This window comes from Lucilia cuprina, chromosome 3 (assembly GCF_022045245.1).
Source record: "Lucilia cuprina isolate Lc7/37 chromosome 3, ASM2204524v1, whole genome shotgun sequence".
Lineage (NCBI taxonomy): Eukaryota > Metazoa > Arthropoda > Insecta > Diptera > Calliphoridae > Lucilia > Lucilia cuprina.
The window spans coordinates 52,594,499-52,614,175 of record NC_060951.1 but is presented as its reverse complement, the minus strand read 5'-3'; the positions used below and the strand labels follow the sequence as shown (position 1 = coordinate 52,614,175).

General features: G+C 25.3%; 1 protein-coding gene across 1 annotated transcript; it reads left to right on the top strand.

The window, feature by feature from the left end:
• The first annotated feature begins 3,356 nt into the window (after window positions 1-3,356).
• LOC111678170 lies at window positions 3,357-18,366 on the top strand. The gene is made up of 8 exons (XM_023439431.2): window positions 3,357-3,506; window positions 3,791-3,881; window positions 9,184-9,277; window positions 9,396-9,499; window positions 17,151-17,499; window positions 17,559-17,679; window positions 17,759-17,875; window positions 17,944-18,366. Exons 2-8 carry the CDS (start codon window positions 3,798-3,800, stop codon window positions 18,236-18,238), a joined length of 1,164 nt encoding a protein of 387 aa, XP_023295199.2. The 5' UTR covers window positions 3,357-3,506; window positions 3,791-3,797; the 3' UTR covers window positions 18,239-18,366.
• Window positions 18,367-19,677: the final 1,311 nt, after the last annotated feature.

The following is a 19,677-nucleotide window of genomic DNA, read 5'->3' as shown; positions in this document are numbered from 1 at the left end:
TAAATTTCAAATTAAACTAAAAAAGTTTCGAAATTCGATAAAAAATAGTAAAATTTTTTCAGTTGAACTTTAAATATTAAAATCTTCAAAATTCACAAATAGTAAAATTTTAACTACAAAACTTGACATTTTCGAAATTCAATTAAAAATCATGAAAATTTCGAGAGTCTACGATAAATATTAATATTTTCGAATTTTGAATTATAAAATGAAATTTTCGAAATTAAACGAAAATAACTGAAATTTTAAAATTCTCTTGTAAATAATGAAATTTTACAAAATTTTACAAAATAGTGAAATTTTCGAAAATCGATTACAAAATGTGGTAATTTAAATTTGAGAAATTTTTACAAAAATATGGATCTATGGATCTATCCATAAAACTAAAAATGTTTGAAGTTAAACCAAAAAACTTAAATTTTCGAAATATTATCTTTTAATAAATAATCTCGATTTCTCCCAAAATCGCTTGGAGTCATGTATTAAGAACTTATGCAAAAAATAGGTTTTACCATTCTATATGTATATGTTATGTTTTTCGTAACCAAAGTCTTCTAACTTCACCTAGAATACACCAAATTTTGCATGAATCATGGTAGAATGAAAATTCCTCTTTTTAGTTTTAGAAATGTTGAAAAAATCAAATTAAAATGTCAGTACATTTTTCCCCTATATGAGCTCGCTCATTAAATACATCACGAAATTTCAGCTTATTACACAAGATTCCAATCAAATCAAAATTATAAATTGTAATTAAAAAAAAACTTTTAATTAAAACATGGCTCAAATCTAAATTATTTGTCTCCAACTATGTACACTGCATAGTATATTACACCTCCATTTATAGGGTATTCAAATGAAGACCTATAGTATCACACTAACAGATGTTTATAGTCTAGACTTTATGACGTTTTCTATATGTTTTTATACGCTACACCAACATAGCGGTATTATGAAATGTTTGTTATGCATAAAAATATTGATCTTAGACCTACCTTAAAGTTTAACAATCTAATCATTTTCTAAGTCTGTTAACCATATTTGTCCATCTGATTAAGATTAAGCGTATTGAATTCAGTACAACTAACTTTATATAAGCCTAAATGGTTCCTTCGTGATCAGGACACATTTTGGTCCCCATAAAGATTCTCATTTAGCAAATGAGATAAATAACTAAACATATAGCCCTACTTCAAATGTAATCTGCCTATGGTTAACCCTATCTCTAATATTAAAAAATAACCACATATAAGTAGTATAAGGTATCATAAGATCGACCATGGATGACTTTCTTATTTGTTTTCATTTTAGAGTTAAATAAAATGAACACAAATCTAAAATTTTTTTAGAATTTTTTTAGTGTAATACGTTGCTAATAACAACAAATTATTGATTTTTTTCTCTGAAACAAAATGTACATTATAAACATATTTAAAATGCAGTTATACAAATTAAATTTAAAAAAAAATGATGATTCAAATTTTTAATTAATTGACCACACAAAACATAGCAAGTTAACGCCATTTAAAAAATTGTGATCTATGCAACTAATTAAAAATAAATGTACATATCTAAGTATATAAGGGTCATTTTATAGAAATAAACAAACAAATCTTTATAATTAGGAACATTTGGAATAAATTTTGTTTCAAGGGGAAGTACTAGATTAAATAGGCAGCTTTAACGACAAACAACTAAATGCTAACAACAATCCAATTTAAAATTTGTATTTTAAGAAAATACAAAATTTTACACACTACAACATTGTGGATTTTGATATGATTGATTAATTAAATATTAATATACTAATAAATGAAACTTGAATAAGAGTTACACAAGTCGACGAGGAGTGGAACGTAAAGAAATTAAAACTGCTTTTACTAAACTAGGAACATGGGGAAGTTCTTAGCAACGAGTTATACATATATTGCTTATTCCTCGTCTTTAAAACACGAGGATCTAAAGTTAAATCTTAATGAACCAAAAATATCACTAATTTACTGTTATGAATAAATTAAATGTTTTTACTCGAAGTAAACCCTCTTGAAAGATAACTGAAATGGAGTAAAATATAATTATTGATTTTATTTATTTTTTTTAATTAGAAAATCATTTGTTCTTTCCATAACTGTAGAAAAAATTATTAACAAGAAAAAACTAAATTTTTATCAATATCAAATATTACCTGGTAACAAAAAAAGAATAGAATATAAAACTCTCCCCAATAAATATTTTAGCCAAGACGAACCAAATTCAAATACGAATTAGAAAAAAAAATAACAAAGAAGAAATCGTAACGTAATCGTACAAGTGAGTATTCCTATAAGTGCACGACAATACATTTATATTTGAATTTAAAAGTTTGTATGTGTAGTTACAGTGGAGAGCAAAAGAGGTTAAAGATTTTGAAATTTGGCTATCGAAAGTATTGGTATCAGATTCACCAATCTCGAATATAAAAAATAGTCTTTAGAGTCGACTTTAGAAAATACTAAAGACTAGACTTTGGACAAGACTATAAACTACACTGTAGAGTAGACGCGGATTCAGCTTGAGCGTTTAAAGGGAATTTCTTTTCTTTTTTTTCCAATTTTTTTTTTATTCTTTAAAGAATTTGTCGGTTTGTAAATTTCTCTTTTTTCCCTCCGAGTCCGAGCTTGTTGTAGACTATATTATAGATTAAACTAAAGACTAGACTATAAAAAAGGAATATAGATAGTATTAGACACTACAAACTAGACTATAGACTAGACTATAGACTAGACTATAGATTAGTCAACAGACTAGACTATAGACTAGACTATAGACTAGACTATAGACTAGACTATAGACTAGACTATAGACTAGACTATAGACTAGACTATAGACTAGACTATAGACTAGACTATAGACTAGACTATAGACTAGACTATAGACTAGACTATAGACTAGACTATAGACTAGACTATAGACTAGACTATAGACTAGACTATAGACTAGACTACAGTCTAGACTATAGACTATACTAAAAACTAGACTATAGACTAGAAACAATGAATTGATATTCGTTCTGAACTGTTTTCTAATTTTGTTCGTCACTGTTCTCTGAGTCTTTGTTAACAGCGTGTATTAAGGTTTCTGTTTGATTATTTTATTACGAATGAATGTATGTTACGAATTATAACAGCTTAATAACAGCAACAATATTATTTTTTTTTAATTCAACTTGAGAACATTTTTCTGTTTTGTTCCTACTTATAAACAAAATGTTTTGGTTTAAAGCAGTTACCAGCACTTTTTTCAGTTTAGAACACAAGCAATTCGGCTCCTACTACATGTAATAGAAATAAATACAAACAGACGAACGAAATAAAAAATCTATATAAACAGAAAAACCGAAGTAACTTAGCAGGCCAGAATTTTTAAACCAATTAGTTTGAGAACTACTGTCGAGTGTTTTGGAACTTTTTTAAATATATAACGGCAAAAATTCTGTTATACAAAAAAAACATCTATATAAATAAAAAGTAAACAAAAATTAAAATACAAATACAAATATGTATATAAAATTAAATAAAAAATATAATATAAAATTAAAACAATTTTAAGACTTATCACTTTTATTGTTGCCGGTTAAAATTTTTATATTTTATTTACATTGTTATTAACATTTACGAGAAAGTGCTTGAAAGTAAAACCAAAAAAATCAGCAATACTAAAGTGATAAGATTTTTTTAGTTAAATGTTAAATTATTGTTAAATTGTTTAATTATTAACTTGCATTTGTTTTGTTTCATCATTTCTATTAAAGTTAGAATATGAGCGCTAAAAATATTCCTCGTCGTCAGGCTATTCCTGTACTCTACACTCGCGGTACTCACTATGATGTGGGTTTCGATATGGTAAGTTGTATTTAATTTATTTATACATATGTACTCAAGGACCACGTATGTACATATGTCGGTGAAAATTTATTTGTAGTTCGTGTTTTGTTAGAATTTTTTATAATTTTTAGTTTTTTATAATTTAACATTTAAATTATGAAAATATCAAGGATATTTATTTTTAATTTTAAATGACAGTTGAGCGTGTTACCTGAGTATTTACAATGAATTTATGTAATTCAGTTCTTAAAAATTTGAAAGAAAATATTGTAGATGTGATTTTTTATTACATTAAAATAATGTTCGAAATTCATCACAGGAAAACTTAAGTTCGTGGAAAATTGTTAATATCTTTTCAAGATCTCTTTTAAAATATTTGAACGTGTGTTTGAAAAATGTTTGAAGATTGGCCTAATGTGCGCTCCTTAACCAATACTTTTGGTGGTAAAAGAACTACCAACCTCTGGGCTTGACATATCCTTTTCGAAATTAGTTTATTTTACACAAACGAAAAAAATTGTTTTTTTCTGAAAACTAATATTAAAATAAATAAATAAATTACACTCATTTATCAAACTCCAAAATAAAATTGATTAAATTCAAAAAAATTCGGATTCTTTTCGCTTCTTTGGAGTCAACAAACATCACTTTTCAATGTAAGTTTGGATATGTGACTCCATAAGGATTCAAACTATATATCAAATATATAGAAAAAAGTCATTTATCTCCACTTTTCTTTTTCTTTTTAATAAAAATGTTTTTTTTTTTCATTTTGAGCATAAGTTTATTTTATTCGGTATATTTCGACATATATATGATTGGTTAAAAGTGAATTTTAAGCATTTAATAACTGTTACCAGTTGGCTCATGACAAAAAGTAGAGATTAATGTCTTTGATTCTAAAACCCACACATTCTAAAGACAAAACAGTTGCAGTCTATGTATATTTCCTAAAATATGTCAACAATATCAATTCTATAGAAAATTTTTAACTAAAATCTAAATTAATTTATTATTAAGCAGAAAATATTTAATAAACTGATTTGATTTAGCACAAATTACGCTTCATATTAAAACAATATTAGTTACACAATATATTGCTGATAACAAAAATGATAATTTGTAAAACAAACTACATTTTTACAGACAACTAACTAATCAATAACATAAACTTATTTAAACAATTTTCACTAAAAATCTAAGGTTAAGGTATTAAAACGTCTTTAGCATTTCGATATAAACATTTTGATTACAACGAAATTAAATCGATATAATATTTATTATTTGCAATTTGAATACAAAATTAAAAGGGGCTTGTTTAGTTATAATATATTAAAACTGTATTGAAAATTTAAATTTATAATTTTTAAGGGCGTACAGACAATAGATACGTTAATTTTTTTATGAATAACATAAATTATATAAAACAAAAACTTTATGACAAAATATTTAAATAAAATTGTTTATCAAAGATAAAAAAGTTAAAAGTGAAAAAGTAAGACGAATAAAATAATAGGAAGCAATTGATATTTTTTACAGTCTTATACACTCCTAGATACCGTCATTGAAACTCTTCCAGAAGTACTTCCAAAAGAATAACATTTATTACCACTTTAAAATAAGCACTTAGTGAATTTGTTTACATATGTTTATTGACTCCCAGAGAAGCGAAAAGAATCCAATTTTCTTTAAATTTAAAGATATATTTTTTGTATTGAAATTTTTTGAATTAAACTCATTTTATTTTAGAGTTAATTGATAAATGCGTGTAATTTATTTATTTATGTTGTATTTAATAATACTACAATTTCACATTCTAATTACTTTCAAAAAAAGAACATACAAATTACTTCCTGATAATGACTTCAGATGTAGTAAATTTTTGGTCAAATAAAAAAAAACAACTCTTCTTTGACAAGCTTGTGTTAAAATCATCACTTCTTTAGGTCTTCTTCAGTACTTCCATGGAGTAAATTCTACATCTATTTTGCTTCTTTGGAAGTTCTGTTTTGGCTGGTGTTTTCAAAACTAAAGATTTTTCTAACATTTTTTTAACTTTACAGAAATATTTTCAACTTATTTTAACTTTAAATTATCTACTATTTTCAAAGATTATTTTACAATTCAAAATAAGTAATCAACAAATAAACATGTAGTACTTGACAAATGCCACTAATATTTACAAGTACCTGTCAAACAATGTTATCATTTAAATAAAACAAACAGATTGTAATCTTAAAGATTACACAAATATGTAATCAAACAGCAACAATGTTTAATAAATTTTGAATCAAAATTTTAAAACAAAAACTTTATCTTTCTTAAACAAATAACAAATAATAAATTAAAAAATCAATCCAAAAAAAAATGCCTAAACAATTAAATGTTATCAACAACTGATCAAGCGTCTAAATACTTTAAAAGTTAGTTTATAAGAATAAGTATTGGAGAGGGGCGGACAAAAAACGAAACAAATTTGTTAATTAACTTAAAAAAATCAACAAGATACGTTTACCGTTAAACAACAACTTAAATATTTATAAACAAATTTAAATTAACAACAACAGCTAAATTAGCTAAAACGTAAAACAAAACATAATGATCGTGAACTTCAAAATTGTATTAAAATCTAATAAATATTTAAAAGCAACAACAACAACAATGTGAACTTGTCGAAAACTAAAACTCATAAATTATTAAGACGGACTTACTCTTAACTCGTGGATTTTAAGACATATTGAATAACCACCAAATAGTAGAGTTTATTACAAAAAAAAAGTTGAACTAATATTTTAAAATGAAAATTAATTTGTATCTTAAATAACTTTAAAATATAAATTTAAATATCATTATAAAGCTGTAGGTTTACTATCTAGGCGATTTCTATAAAATCTGCTTTCTGAATGGTTAAAATTTAAATAAAAGGTAACTAAGGATTTAATATTAAAATTGTGTTGATAACTATTATTTGAAAAAGAAATGAATTAGGCATGTATTCTAGGGTGTCCCGTAGACCACTTTTTGGGAGGAATGCCTTTAAAACCTTTAAACACGAGAAAATTAAAAAAAATATTCTTTTGAAAAGATTCTCAGCAATTGAAAATCTTGATCTTAGTATAATACTTTCAAAAAAAATGTTTTTTTTTCGAATTGGGTGTCAAAACTTTCGTAATTTAAAGCTATCACGGAAATTTATTAAGGAAATTTTAAAACAAATTTCGAAAAAATCTAAAATATTTAATTTTTCCAAAATTACACTAAGGTTAGGATTTTCAATTGCTGGTAGAGAACTGAGGATCATTCCAAAAAATATATTTCTTATTTTTCTCGTGTTTAGTACAATAAGTGTTATTCGAGCCCATTTGGAGAACTATGACCATTATAATAATCGTTTAGGTATGTTGAAAATAATCTGTTAAACACTTTAAGAATCGTACAAAATTTGAATCGCTTTATTTTATGGAGAATCTAATTCGATCACAAATTGCTATAAGTTTCGATTCAAAACAATTGTCTTTCTACTTTTTATACAAAAAAACGAATATTTTGGAACCATTTTATCTATTTGCACATTTTATCCAACCTCTTTAACTCTTTTTATATCTGAGAGTTAACAAATTTCCACTACTATTCGAAAGTTTATATTTCCCTGGACAAAATTTTTCCTATAAGGAATTAAATTACCTATTGCCTTTGAATTAGTGGACTTGCTAATCTACTGACTATAAGAATCAACTCTTAAATCGAGTATATCTTTTTGAAATTATCTCATTTGTAACTGATTCTCAGATAATATATATTGATATTCTCTGAAAATATATATTCTCAAAATTTCTCTCATTTGTAACTGATTCTCAGATAATATATATTGATATTCTCAGAATATATATATTCTCAAAATAGAATTCTAATCTAGAACTAGTTTAAAACAAATTCTACAATTCTTTTTCCTATTTTTAAAGAATTTTTTAGATTTTTATTGAAAATTATTTTCTAAAATATTTTCGAAATTTGAGATGAAAAATTTAATTTCCAAAAAGAAAATGTCTATAAATTACAATCAAATTAAATTTGATATATTAATAGAAGCTTTAATGTGAACATGCTATAAAATTTTAATTACTTACAGAATTCTTTATTTAAATAGTAATTTTTTTATTGAATAATTTAAAAATTATCTTACTTTTCTAAAAAGAAATTTATCATATATTTAATTAATTAATAAAAAATGTTTTACATTGAAAAATCGAATAAAGAAATATGTATGTAAATGGTATTAATAAATAATAGAATTATTGAATGAGTTTTCTTATGAATAAATTAATTGTTAATTATGCAATTCAATAAAGTCTTATTTTTATAGATATTAAATTATTCAAATTAAACTAAGAAACTGTATTTTTTAATTTAGAATAAAAAAATATATTTAAAGTTTCTATTTTATAAGAATTTCTTTTTTTAATTTTGTAAATTTGTTTACTTTTACAAAAATCCCAAAGATTTTAATACCGTGGAATCTTTATTTCACACAAACTTAATTATAGAAATCATGCAAACCCTTCTCACGAACATTGTGATTACATAATGTAATTCATTAAATGTTCAATTACAATTACATGTAATGTGTAATTGAAAGATAACCAATAGTAATTATCTATATTTTTAATTGAAGTTTTTCCAATTACAATTACTTGTAATATGCATTTGACTAAAAACAGATTGTAGTTACTTATAATTGCAATTAAACTTTTCCCATATAATTATAGGGAATATAATTTACAATTAATATTAATTGTAATTGAAATTTTGTCAATAATAATTACAATTAATTGAAATATAAAAAATTGTAATTGATAAAATGTAATCATCACCTCCAAGACTGATTTATACATATTACATAAATAACAAGTAAAAATGTACTGTTGGGCATGGCCGACTACATGATTATTATCTTGAATACTGCGACCTGTAGCGTGTGCACAAAGTTTACATGAACACACACGGACAGACGGATGAACGTTCATAGTTCAATCAACTCAAAAAGTGATTCTGAGCCGATTGGTACACCACTTTAGTGGTTAGGAGAATAAAAATTAGCAACAACAAATAACACAATAAATTGTGACGGATTTATCAAAGTATTTTGCAGTAAAAAATATAAATAATTGTTAAATTAAAAAGTAAAAAATAATTTTACTACAGAAAAAAAAACAAAACACAACGGGTGGTCAGTTCTTAAAACAATTTTTTAAGAACAATTATGTATTTGTATTAAAAAATGCAAAACCTCTCTTAACAATCACTTTTTGTCTATTTCTAGGGTCGTACATTTTCATCAATGATTAAAAACTTTTTGCTCTTATCGTCTCCATTACTTGAAGTTTATTTACCTTTGTACGCTACCGAAAAAGGAAGTAAGTATAAATATGTTAATTTAAGCTATTATTTAAACATTAAATGAAATAATATATTATATTGTTTATATAAAAAATTTTGCTTTAAATTTTGCTTAATTTATTGTGTCTCTTTCAGAGAATGCTTATAATGAAACTTTAGAAAGTGTTAAGAACTCATTCCCTCAATATATCAGAGAATTAGAAGGTGTGGCAGATGGTGCCCAAGTAGAATTCCACAAGGTAAGTTAAAATTTTAATTTTAAAAATATCACGTAAATTTATATATAAATAAGAATTTAACTATCACTTAAATGCTACGAAAGTTGCATTTATAATTATAGTTTTTTTTATTTAAATATAATGCAAATGTCTTACAATTTCTAACTGAATTATTGCAAAAACTTAAAGTTTAAATTCGCTACTAACTCGCAGTGTTATTGACCTTTGATCTTTTAGGGGATAAAAGAGACAATATAGTTTTTTAACCAAGACTTAGGAAAAATTAGATTGTATACTATACAACTAGTTCTAAAACAAGTGCGGACAGATACACTTTACTTGGAACTAGCGAAGTTTCTATTAACTCTAGATATGTGCTATTGTTTGCAATATTGTTATAATGTTAAAATTTTTCTTAACGGTTTTTTAACACTATTTTTCTTAAGTTTTCTTAGAAATAGATTCGATTAAAAAAACTCTTTATGAACTCTAAACATTACTATACTTTTAAAGAATTTTTTAAAAATTCGACAAAAATCGTCAAACTAAAATATTTGCTTGCAATTTTATACGTTCTAGAAATAGTTTAAAATAAAGGCTAAAAATTCCTTAATGGAATTTAAAACTAGCTTCCTGGATGTGAATTTCAAATAAAAATCTTTTAATCTATAATGCTTTCACAGTTCCAAAGTTGAGAAACTAATAACATCGTTCTTGAGAAATAAAAAATAAACATTTCTTTAACATTTTCTCAAAACGAGTTTTAATAAAAAATCATTGAAATAATAACTAATTCCAATACTGTTCCAAAGCAGGTTTAATAGTTCTATAAAGCTTTCGTATAACTAGTACCGAGGGCGTATATTTCCAACAGAACCGATAAGAATAAATCTTGATTTGATAATGTTTCCATAGAACTAGTTTCGAAGTTGATGAATTCGAAAAAAATCATTTGTTCCAAAATTCAAACTATACAAATCGTTAGCTTTGTACGCGAAGCGTTCCTAGAACTACTTGCAACGATGATAATTTAATACATATATCAATGATTAAGATATCAGTGGCAATTTGACATAATTTACCAGATACCAGTTAGCTAAAAAAAACATTCAAAATTTAATTTATTTACATTTAATTTATTTACAAAAAATATAGAACTAGAACTACTTGTGAGGATAACAATTAGGAACAAAATATTTCCTTTTTCCTAAATTATACAGTGATCAGGATTTTCAATCGCTGGTAGAGATTGAGGTTTTTTTTAAATTTTCCTTGTATTTAGTACTTTAATATACATCGATTGGAAGGTATTTTTCATACAATCATCGTTATTCACAAATGTACAATGCAAGTAACAATTTGGAACTGATTACATGTAACTAGTTTAAGAACCGCTCTTTAGAGTGAATTCCCACAAGTTTCTTTATTCAAAATTAAGTTTGAATTATTGATGTCTTTTTGGACAACTGATAAGACACAATTCCCTTTCATATGAGTTTAAAATTAGCTCTATTTACCATGTATATGTGATATCAAAAAACATACATATGTACATATTTGTTTCCTTAAATAAGTATAAATTAATAAATCGGCTTTTAAAATTATTTCCTCTGCTACAATTTTTTAAAATAAACTACTACTAAGATTTTAGAATAACTAATTAATTCCAAGTTAACTGGTTTAGACGCAATTATGTGTGTATAAAATTGTCATTAAGATAAATTAATTAAATTTTAAAGCAATTTAACAAAACATTAATAATTTTAAAAAACCTATTTAGCATAAAAAAATATTTGAAATATAAGTATAGCGGCTTTTTTAAATATTTATGCAAATGTACTGCAATAAAACTAGTTTAACGAATTTCTTTTTTTCACTTCCGTCTTACATCACTTTTTCTTTCTAAATATTTGTTTATTTTTTTCATGACAATCGTCATAATTCTAATATTAGTATTACATAAATAATAGTTGCTGAAAAAAAACGTGTCAAAACAAAATGTTTTAACAAAAAATCACAACAATTACCAAGATTAACCACCTACAATTTTAATTATTGTTGTTTTTTATTTATTTAATATTTACAATTAACTCATAATATGTTATTAACTCAAACGTAAATGCAATTACAAAAAAAAAAAAAAACAAAAACATTTTAAAATATAAAATCAACAGAATTACAAAGTAATTGCATTTAATTAATTATTTGTTCAAACATGTCATCAATAAAATTGATTAATAAACGAGCATCACGAAAGCGTTGATTATTGAGCTATTAAAAGTATAAGTGATAAAAAAAAGTGGGTGATAATTATAAAAAAAATATAGTTTTATTATAGATAATTTTATCGACAAAAAATGCATTTTGATTGATTTATTGATAAGCATGGAATTTTTGGGATAATTGCAATGACATCTTTATGTAAAAAAATTTATTCCCAGAATTCCAATAACACTCACGATTTAATTTTTAATTCCAATCTAAAACTGTTTCCTAGAAAAATCTTTACAAATACTTTAACAACACAAGAATTCTTCAGAGAACAAAATTAAGACGACATCACTAGTTTCAAGCTTATTAACCAAGAACCTGTGTTAGTTCACTTTGCATTAGTTCTAGAACTAGTTATTTTATGTTTTTAGTAACATTTTTTCACCTTTACAATTTCATTTCGCCCAAGGTTTAAAATCAAAAATTATTTGATTAAAACCAAAAACACCAAAAGGCTGAATTTAAATTGCCCAAAAAATCCCCTTTTCAAAACCAAATTTTGATCAAATATTTTTCAAATTCTTTAAAAATTAAAAAAAGTACCGTTTTAAATATCTCTGCTTATTAAATTTAATTAATCATGTTGTTCTAACATATTTGTAACCAATGTAAAATTTTATAAAATTGCATAAGCGATTTAAAATTAAAAAAATTTTTGCGTAGGTTGTTTGGTAAATTTTCTAACTAGATAATTAATTAAAGAACACCTGCAAATTTAGTTTAGAAAAGAAATGCGTTTTCAAACGTCAAAACGTTTTCGAAATTTAAATAAATTAGAAATTTAAATAAATTAGAATATTAACAGATTCAAATTTTGAATACAATTTCATAATATTGTTGAACTTTGAACCCTTTAACCGATAGACCTCTATTAGGTAAAGTTTTTGAAACAACAACATTAAAATGAAGTCTAAATTAGACCAATGTAGTGAGGAAATTAAACGTAAATTTTTGTAACTATTTACGCGATCTTTTGTAAATTATAATACATTGTTGAAGATTAAAAAATATTAAATATAATTAATTATTTAAAGCTGTTATACATTTGCATATTCTTTACATTTTATGTTTATTAGACCTGCCCCAAAAATATATATGTATATATTATAGAATGATTATTTACAATTAATATTTAACCGATATTACTCATTTTTAAATAAAAAAGATTACCTTTTTGTAAAGAATTCACCTTTGAATAAAGCATCAATAAATCAATTTTTTTAGATAGAAAACATTATTTTATAGTCAGGACTATATGTCTATGATCTGAACTTCTAGTCTATTACAAAGGAAGTACTAAAGTATTCCAAGCAAAATCCTTTACTTACCCAGTAAATAGGCAAGTAATATTGAAGAAAAGTGTAAGTAGTTATTTTTTGTGTGAATAAGTACTTATTTTTGTTCGACAATGACCAAAAAATAACTGGTTACAAATCTGCTTACCCCACTTTTCCGAATTTAACACTGGTTTTACTGTTATTTTTTATGTTTGCTAGTCTATTTTCTTACTCATTGAGTAATTTTATCATTCTATTTGGAATCTTTTCCGCACAAAATTAAATATCAACATTTCTTGAAAAAAAACACTTCCAAAATCGACTACGGTTAGAAACACTAATTAATTCCTTATTAGACATACGCTATAGACAATTGACTACAATTCTATTCAAAAAAAAATAATTTATGTTTTGATAAAGACAACTCATTACCAAGTAATATATGAAATAACTACATTACCTATAACACTCATTACCAAAATTTTTAAAATATTTTACTAGATAGCTTATGATTTTAAATAAAGTATATTAATTAGTCTACTTTTCATTCTATATTCTAGTCTTTTCTATAGTCTAAACTATATTTTTTAGTCTGGACTCTAGTCTACTCTTTATTCCGGATTATAGTATGTTCTATGCATGTAGCATATAGTCTAAAGTCTGTTATATAGTCTACCCTATATTCTGGACAATAATAGTTCGTACAATAGTCCACTCTATCCTATAGTCTGAACTATAATCGGCTTGCCTTCTTGAATATAGCCTAGTCTATAGTCTGGACTATAGTTTGATCCATAGTCTGGGTAATAGTCTGGTCAACAGTTTGGACAGTAGAGTATATACTATATAAAGTAATATGTAGCCTGAACTACAGTCAGAACTAAAATCTAGTCTATATCTGTATGTACTATATATAGCCAAACCTATAGTTTAAAATATAAATATTTTTAAAAGCAGATCTAATATAAATATAAAACCACATAAATAGCTAAAGAATTAACTTGCATTTTTGTTTCTATTAAATATCAATGATATGCATAAGTGCGAACACATGTGTAGTTAATTAATTACAAATGCACTTTATTATATTATGTTTTCAATGCCAATTAATGAACAAAAACTATAGTTAAAAAAAATCGTTCATTAAACGGTAAATTAAATAAAATTTGCACTTTAGATTTAAGTATAAAAACAAGAATTGTATTTTATTTGGAATTTAATTAGACAATTATAATGCACTTGTGGTAACAAGCCAAATTATAACAGATCAGAAAAAAAGTAAATATAAAAACCAAAAAAAACAATATCATGGCCATTTAAATAAAGGAATGACAAAAACTGATCTTTAGAATTTTTGTACAGAAAAAATAAAACAAAGAACGAAATGAACACCAAACGTGGCAGTGATGAAGGCCATAAAAATGATCGTGCTTAAATAGACTGAATACAACACTTAATACTTATACTTAGTGCTAGTTTATTGTCAAAATTGCGTGTTAACAAATTTATTTAGAATAAATATCTATTTAAAAACCAATTGGTGGGCTATTAAAAATTAATCTACCATATGATTAACTAGTTGTCGATAAAAATATTAAACAATTTAATTGTGAACTAAAAACAAACAAATTATTGATTTTAATAGTGGTTTTTAAAGTCTTAAACTAAGGCCACATAATCCAAACGAAAACCACCAAATGAAAACCCCCTAAAAACAACATGCACATAAAAACCATTTTCAATGCAGAAAGAAGCCAAACAAATTGCAGTTTATGTAAAAAAATGCAATTCGACACTAAGAAAAACATGACTATTGAAAAGAAATTCAATTAGTTGCATTTTGCCAACTATTATGTCTTTTATTTTGACAGCCATTGCCGGTTATCTATCCATATATTGTATAACAAGACTATTCGATTCACTTTTAAGAATACAAATTAAGCATGGATTAGAAACGTAACATTGCATGTACAATATTTTTTTTTTCTTTTTTTGCATTTTTATAATGAGGTAATTTTAATCGTGTAATGTTTTAGGCAAATGTTTGGCGCCAATGCTAACATTCATTTTTTAAAATTTAATATTAATTATAGTACAAAAAGTCATTTGACGATTTCGTCTCTGCCCTGATCGACACATATTTTTTGAAAAAAATGTCTTTGTAATCAAAGACAAACATAAATTCTATTTGATTCAAACATTTTCTTAAAATTAATTAATTAATGTTAAACATTTAATAATACCCAGAAAAATTTATAAACTTGTTCTAAAAACTACTAGTTCTAGAACGAGTGACAGCAGAACCACTTCAGATTCTTAAACAACATCCTTGGAACTAGTAGTGTCGCCATTACTTCTGAAACCCGTTCCTTAGAATATTGTTGTGGTTCTTAAATACTTCTAAATAGTTTTCATGGAACTAAGTAGTTCTTTAAAACTAGTTATATATTGCTACTACACTATTTCAATGGAACGCATAATAGTTCCGAAATAACTTCTTGGAATCAATTGAAAAAAAAAGTCAAAAAATTTAAAATTTAAAAAAAAAATGTCAAAAAATTTAAAATTTATAACGTAATAGAAAACGCGTTCAGATGTTTATTTTTGCATTCAACTGAACTTTAAGATATGAAAGAGATCCCTAACTGAATGGTACCGAGCGAAGGGAAAGTTATCTGCTTGTAACGTATATCCTTACAAAAAATATTAGAGGTGCGGAAGAATTATATTAAATTTCAAACAAAAACGCTATAAAATAAAAATTTGTTTATATGTTCTATAAAGCTTTAATGGAACTAGTTCCAAGGTTGACAAATTCAAAAAGAAATCATTGATTAATGAACTGCTTCCAAAAGCGTTCGAAAGAACGGGTGTCGACTCCATAACGCTTCTTCAGAACCAGTTCCGAAGGTGACAATTTCGAACAAAAATCATTGTTCTCAACGCCAAACTAGAACGAGTTCAGGCTAAAATCATGTGTTCTAGAACTAGTTGTAGAACTTATAAAATTTTTCCTGAGATATTAATAGCATGGTCACCTTAAAAGCTATAGCACATTAAGCCAATTTCATTTTTGTTTTTATTGTAACAGTACTAAAAGAAAATTACCATTAACATTGTATTTTTATTTTCAATGTTAATGCTATAGTAAATACTATATTAACTTTTTATTTTATAATTCATGTGATTAATGGTTAACAAATAAACACCTAATTTTTACCTTTAATTTTTTTAATTTTACAACTAAAACATTTTTATATTGATTTATAAAACAAAATTTAATTGAAATAATTATTAGCGTGTTGTCTTTGCTATACCGTTACAATTATTTTGTATATAAATAATATATTTTTAAAAATAAATAAAAAAACTGAGTCTTAATATTACTTATAAGAAATATTCAATTAAAATTAATTTTGAATTCTACACTGAAAAAAATCCATGCCTAATATATACGAAAAATGTCGTACATTGTACGAATCGTTCGTTGTTTCGCACCACGAAATTCTTTCGTAATATATACGAAATTGTACGAAATATTTTAGTATAATGCAAAATATTCTTGAAAAAATTAATTTACATAAATTGAAAAAAGGAAATTTTGAATAAATATGGTAAAATTTACGAAATATTAATTTATTCAAACATATTTATTCATTTTAAAATAAATTTTCTAATTTTAGTTCAAAATTATTCTCCACACGAATTTTCAATTTTTTTTTATAAAAATAATTCGAGAATAATATTATACTTTTTATTAAATTTTACATAAATGTTGTAGTTATATTTAATCATAATATAATTAATATCATTTTGTTTAATTTCGCTAAAATTTATGAAAAAAATATTACGAAAGGTTTTCGTACTTTCGTAAAAATAGAAAAGGGTTTTATTAAATAATATACACGAAATTTTTGTAAATATTACGAAAATAGAAGTTACGAAATTTTTTTTCGTAAAGTTTAGCATGGATTATTTTCAGTGTATATAAGTAATAATTCGAATATAAGTTAAACATTATATTCATTCAATTCCTAAGCGAACTAACACATTCCATATAAAAATATATATATTTTAAAGATCAATTATAATTCTTGAAATTTCTTTTTAAAATCTTATTTCAGTTATTCCTCTTGCATATGGATGAAATTCTACCACAAAGCCTTAAATATCTAAATGCTGTAGATAAAAAACAGCCTACTGGATGCTCAACAATTATTTTGAATGGTGAAAATGAACGCATTTTAGCTCATACCGAAGATGCTTTAACAGAAACACTTAATCATTATTATTTTGTGGTTGCTCACATCATAAATGATACACCACAGGGTAAATATAATGTCAAGGAAGAACGTTTTATGTCCTTATGTTATGCTGGTCATTTACCTGGTTATACAATGAATTACAATCATCATGGTTTGGTATTTTCAATTAACACTCTATCGGCTGAAATCTTAAGAAGTGGCAAAATACGTAAGTATAAACAATTTGTATTGGTTGATATAATTTTTTTAATAAATATTAACTTTCAGCACGTCACTTCCTTACCAGAGCCTTGTTAAGCGCTGAAAACTTTGATCAAGCTTTGGATATTTTAAAAGACGCTGGTATAGGTGCTGCTGATGGCTGTTCCATTAATATTACTTTCCTTAAGTAAGTAAATATTTTTAAATATTTATTTTTGTGACTTAAATTTTATTTATTATTAAATATATTTTTTTTTTAATTTTAGCGATCCTTCCAAATTGTGCTACAATATTGAAATGGCTCCAGTTTTAGGTGATGCTAAAGAATCTCGTTTGGATATTAAGAAAATCGAGAAAGGCGAACACAACTATCATACCAACCAGTAATTTATTCCCAAACTATATAATTTTCTAAAATAATTTTTAATAAATATTTTTTTTATTTGTTTAGATATGAACGCATGGATATTGAACAGGCTAATCAATTGCAAGTCGATTCTAGTGTCTCACGCATGCATACATTTAGTACTTATAAACCACCTCAAACTAAAAGTGACATTGTGGAAATGTTGGGCGATTGCAGTGGTGGTGAACACTGCGTTTTCCGTGAAGATGGAACACTCGAACAATTGGTTAAAACTATTTGTGTGGGTGTTTTCGATTTGAATGAAAAAACTGTGGCTTTATATTCGGACAATCCACGTACTAATGAGCCACATGTTGTATTGCCATTAATATTGAAATAAGTTTTAGCAAATTCCAAATGAATAAATACATATTTTTAGTTTCTATTCTGTTTATGAAATTACATTTTAAAACATTATTGTAGAGTTTAAAAAGAGTATTATTAAAATTAATATTTTAATTATTAAAATTAATATATTTAAATGTTTAGTCCAAAAGTTGTTTTATTAAAAAACAAGTAGGAAAGTATAGTCGGGCATGGCCGACCAATAATACCCTACACCATGAGTATATTTTTAAAATTTTTATTTTTTATAAAGAAACTTTTATGTTGAATATTACCATAATTCCAAAATATTTAAACAATTTATTGATAAAAAAACTAAAATTTCTAAATGAGGCTTTATATGGGTCAAATTTGGGCCGATCCTCGGTAAATTTGGGAAAAGGATATATTTTTAAATAACAGTTAGTTTTGTTGAGTTTCATTGCGATACAAATGGTTACAAGTCAATTTTAGACGTTTAAGACATGTTTTGTATGGGAGTTTGTATGGGGGCTAGGGTCAAATAAGGGCCGATCCTTACGAAAATCTGCAGTGTCATTTATACTTATATAAAACTTATTTGTGCCAATTTTTAGAGAGATAGTAGAACATTTGACGTAATTATGGCATAAAAAGTTCAAATCGGGAGGTACAGTCGTATGGGGGCTATTTGAAATATAGGACCGATTTCAACCGTAGGCTTCGTCCCTTTTCCAAAAAACAAGCTTGGTCCAAATTTCATCAAATTATCTTGAAAATTGCGGCCTGTACCTTGCGCACAAGGTTTACATGGCCAGGCAGCCGGACAGACGGACGGACGGGCATGTCTTAATCGACTCAAAATTTTATTCTGAATCGATCGGTATACTTTAAGGTGGGTATTGCACAAATATTTTGGTATGTTACAAACATCAGCACAAACGTATAATACCCTCCCCACTATAGTGGTGTAGGGTATAATGAAAAATGAAATGGTACGTGCACTTTATGCTGGAAAAAACATACGTTTTATTGAAAATAACAAAAACCTTTATATTCATTTTAACACCAGGGCTAAATACTGGAATGAACTAAATTTGCTATTTATTTCTCAAAGATTGTAATATGCAACCTGTCCTAAGCTCCCAAACCCTTGAACTGTAAGACTGCTGTATTTTAATTTTTAAATCACTAAATAATTGTGGTTTTCCAATATGTACTTACATTCAAGTGAGTTTAATGTAAAATATAGAGATTCGGCAAAATTTATATTTCAGCAAACACTTTTTTATAATTTGCACAAATTTCTTTTTTTTCGGAACAAAATGTCACAAATTTTGCAGACCGGGCGGCTTTATTTCAATAGGTACACACATTAACACACAAATAGCACGATTTTACAAAACTAGAATTTACATATTTTTATCATTAAAACATTTTAAATAATTGCAATATTTTATTTTTGTTATAATTAAT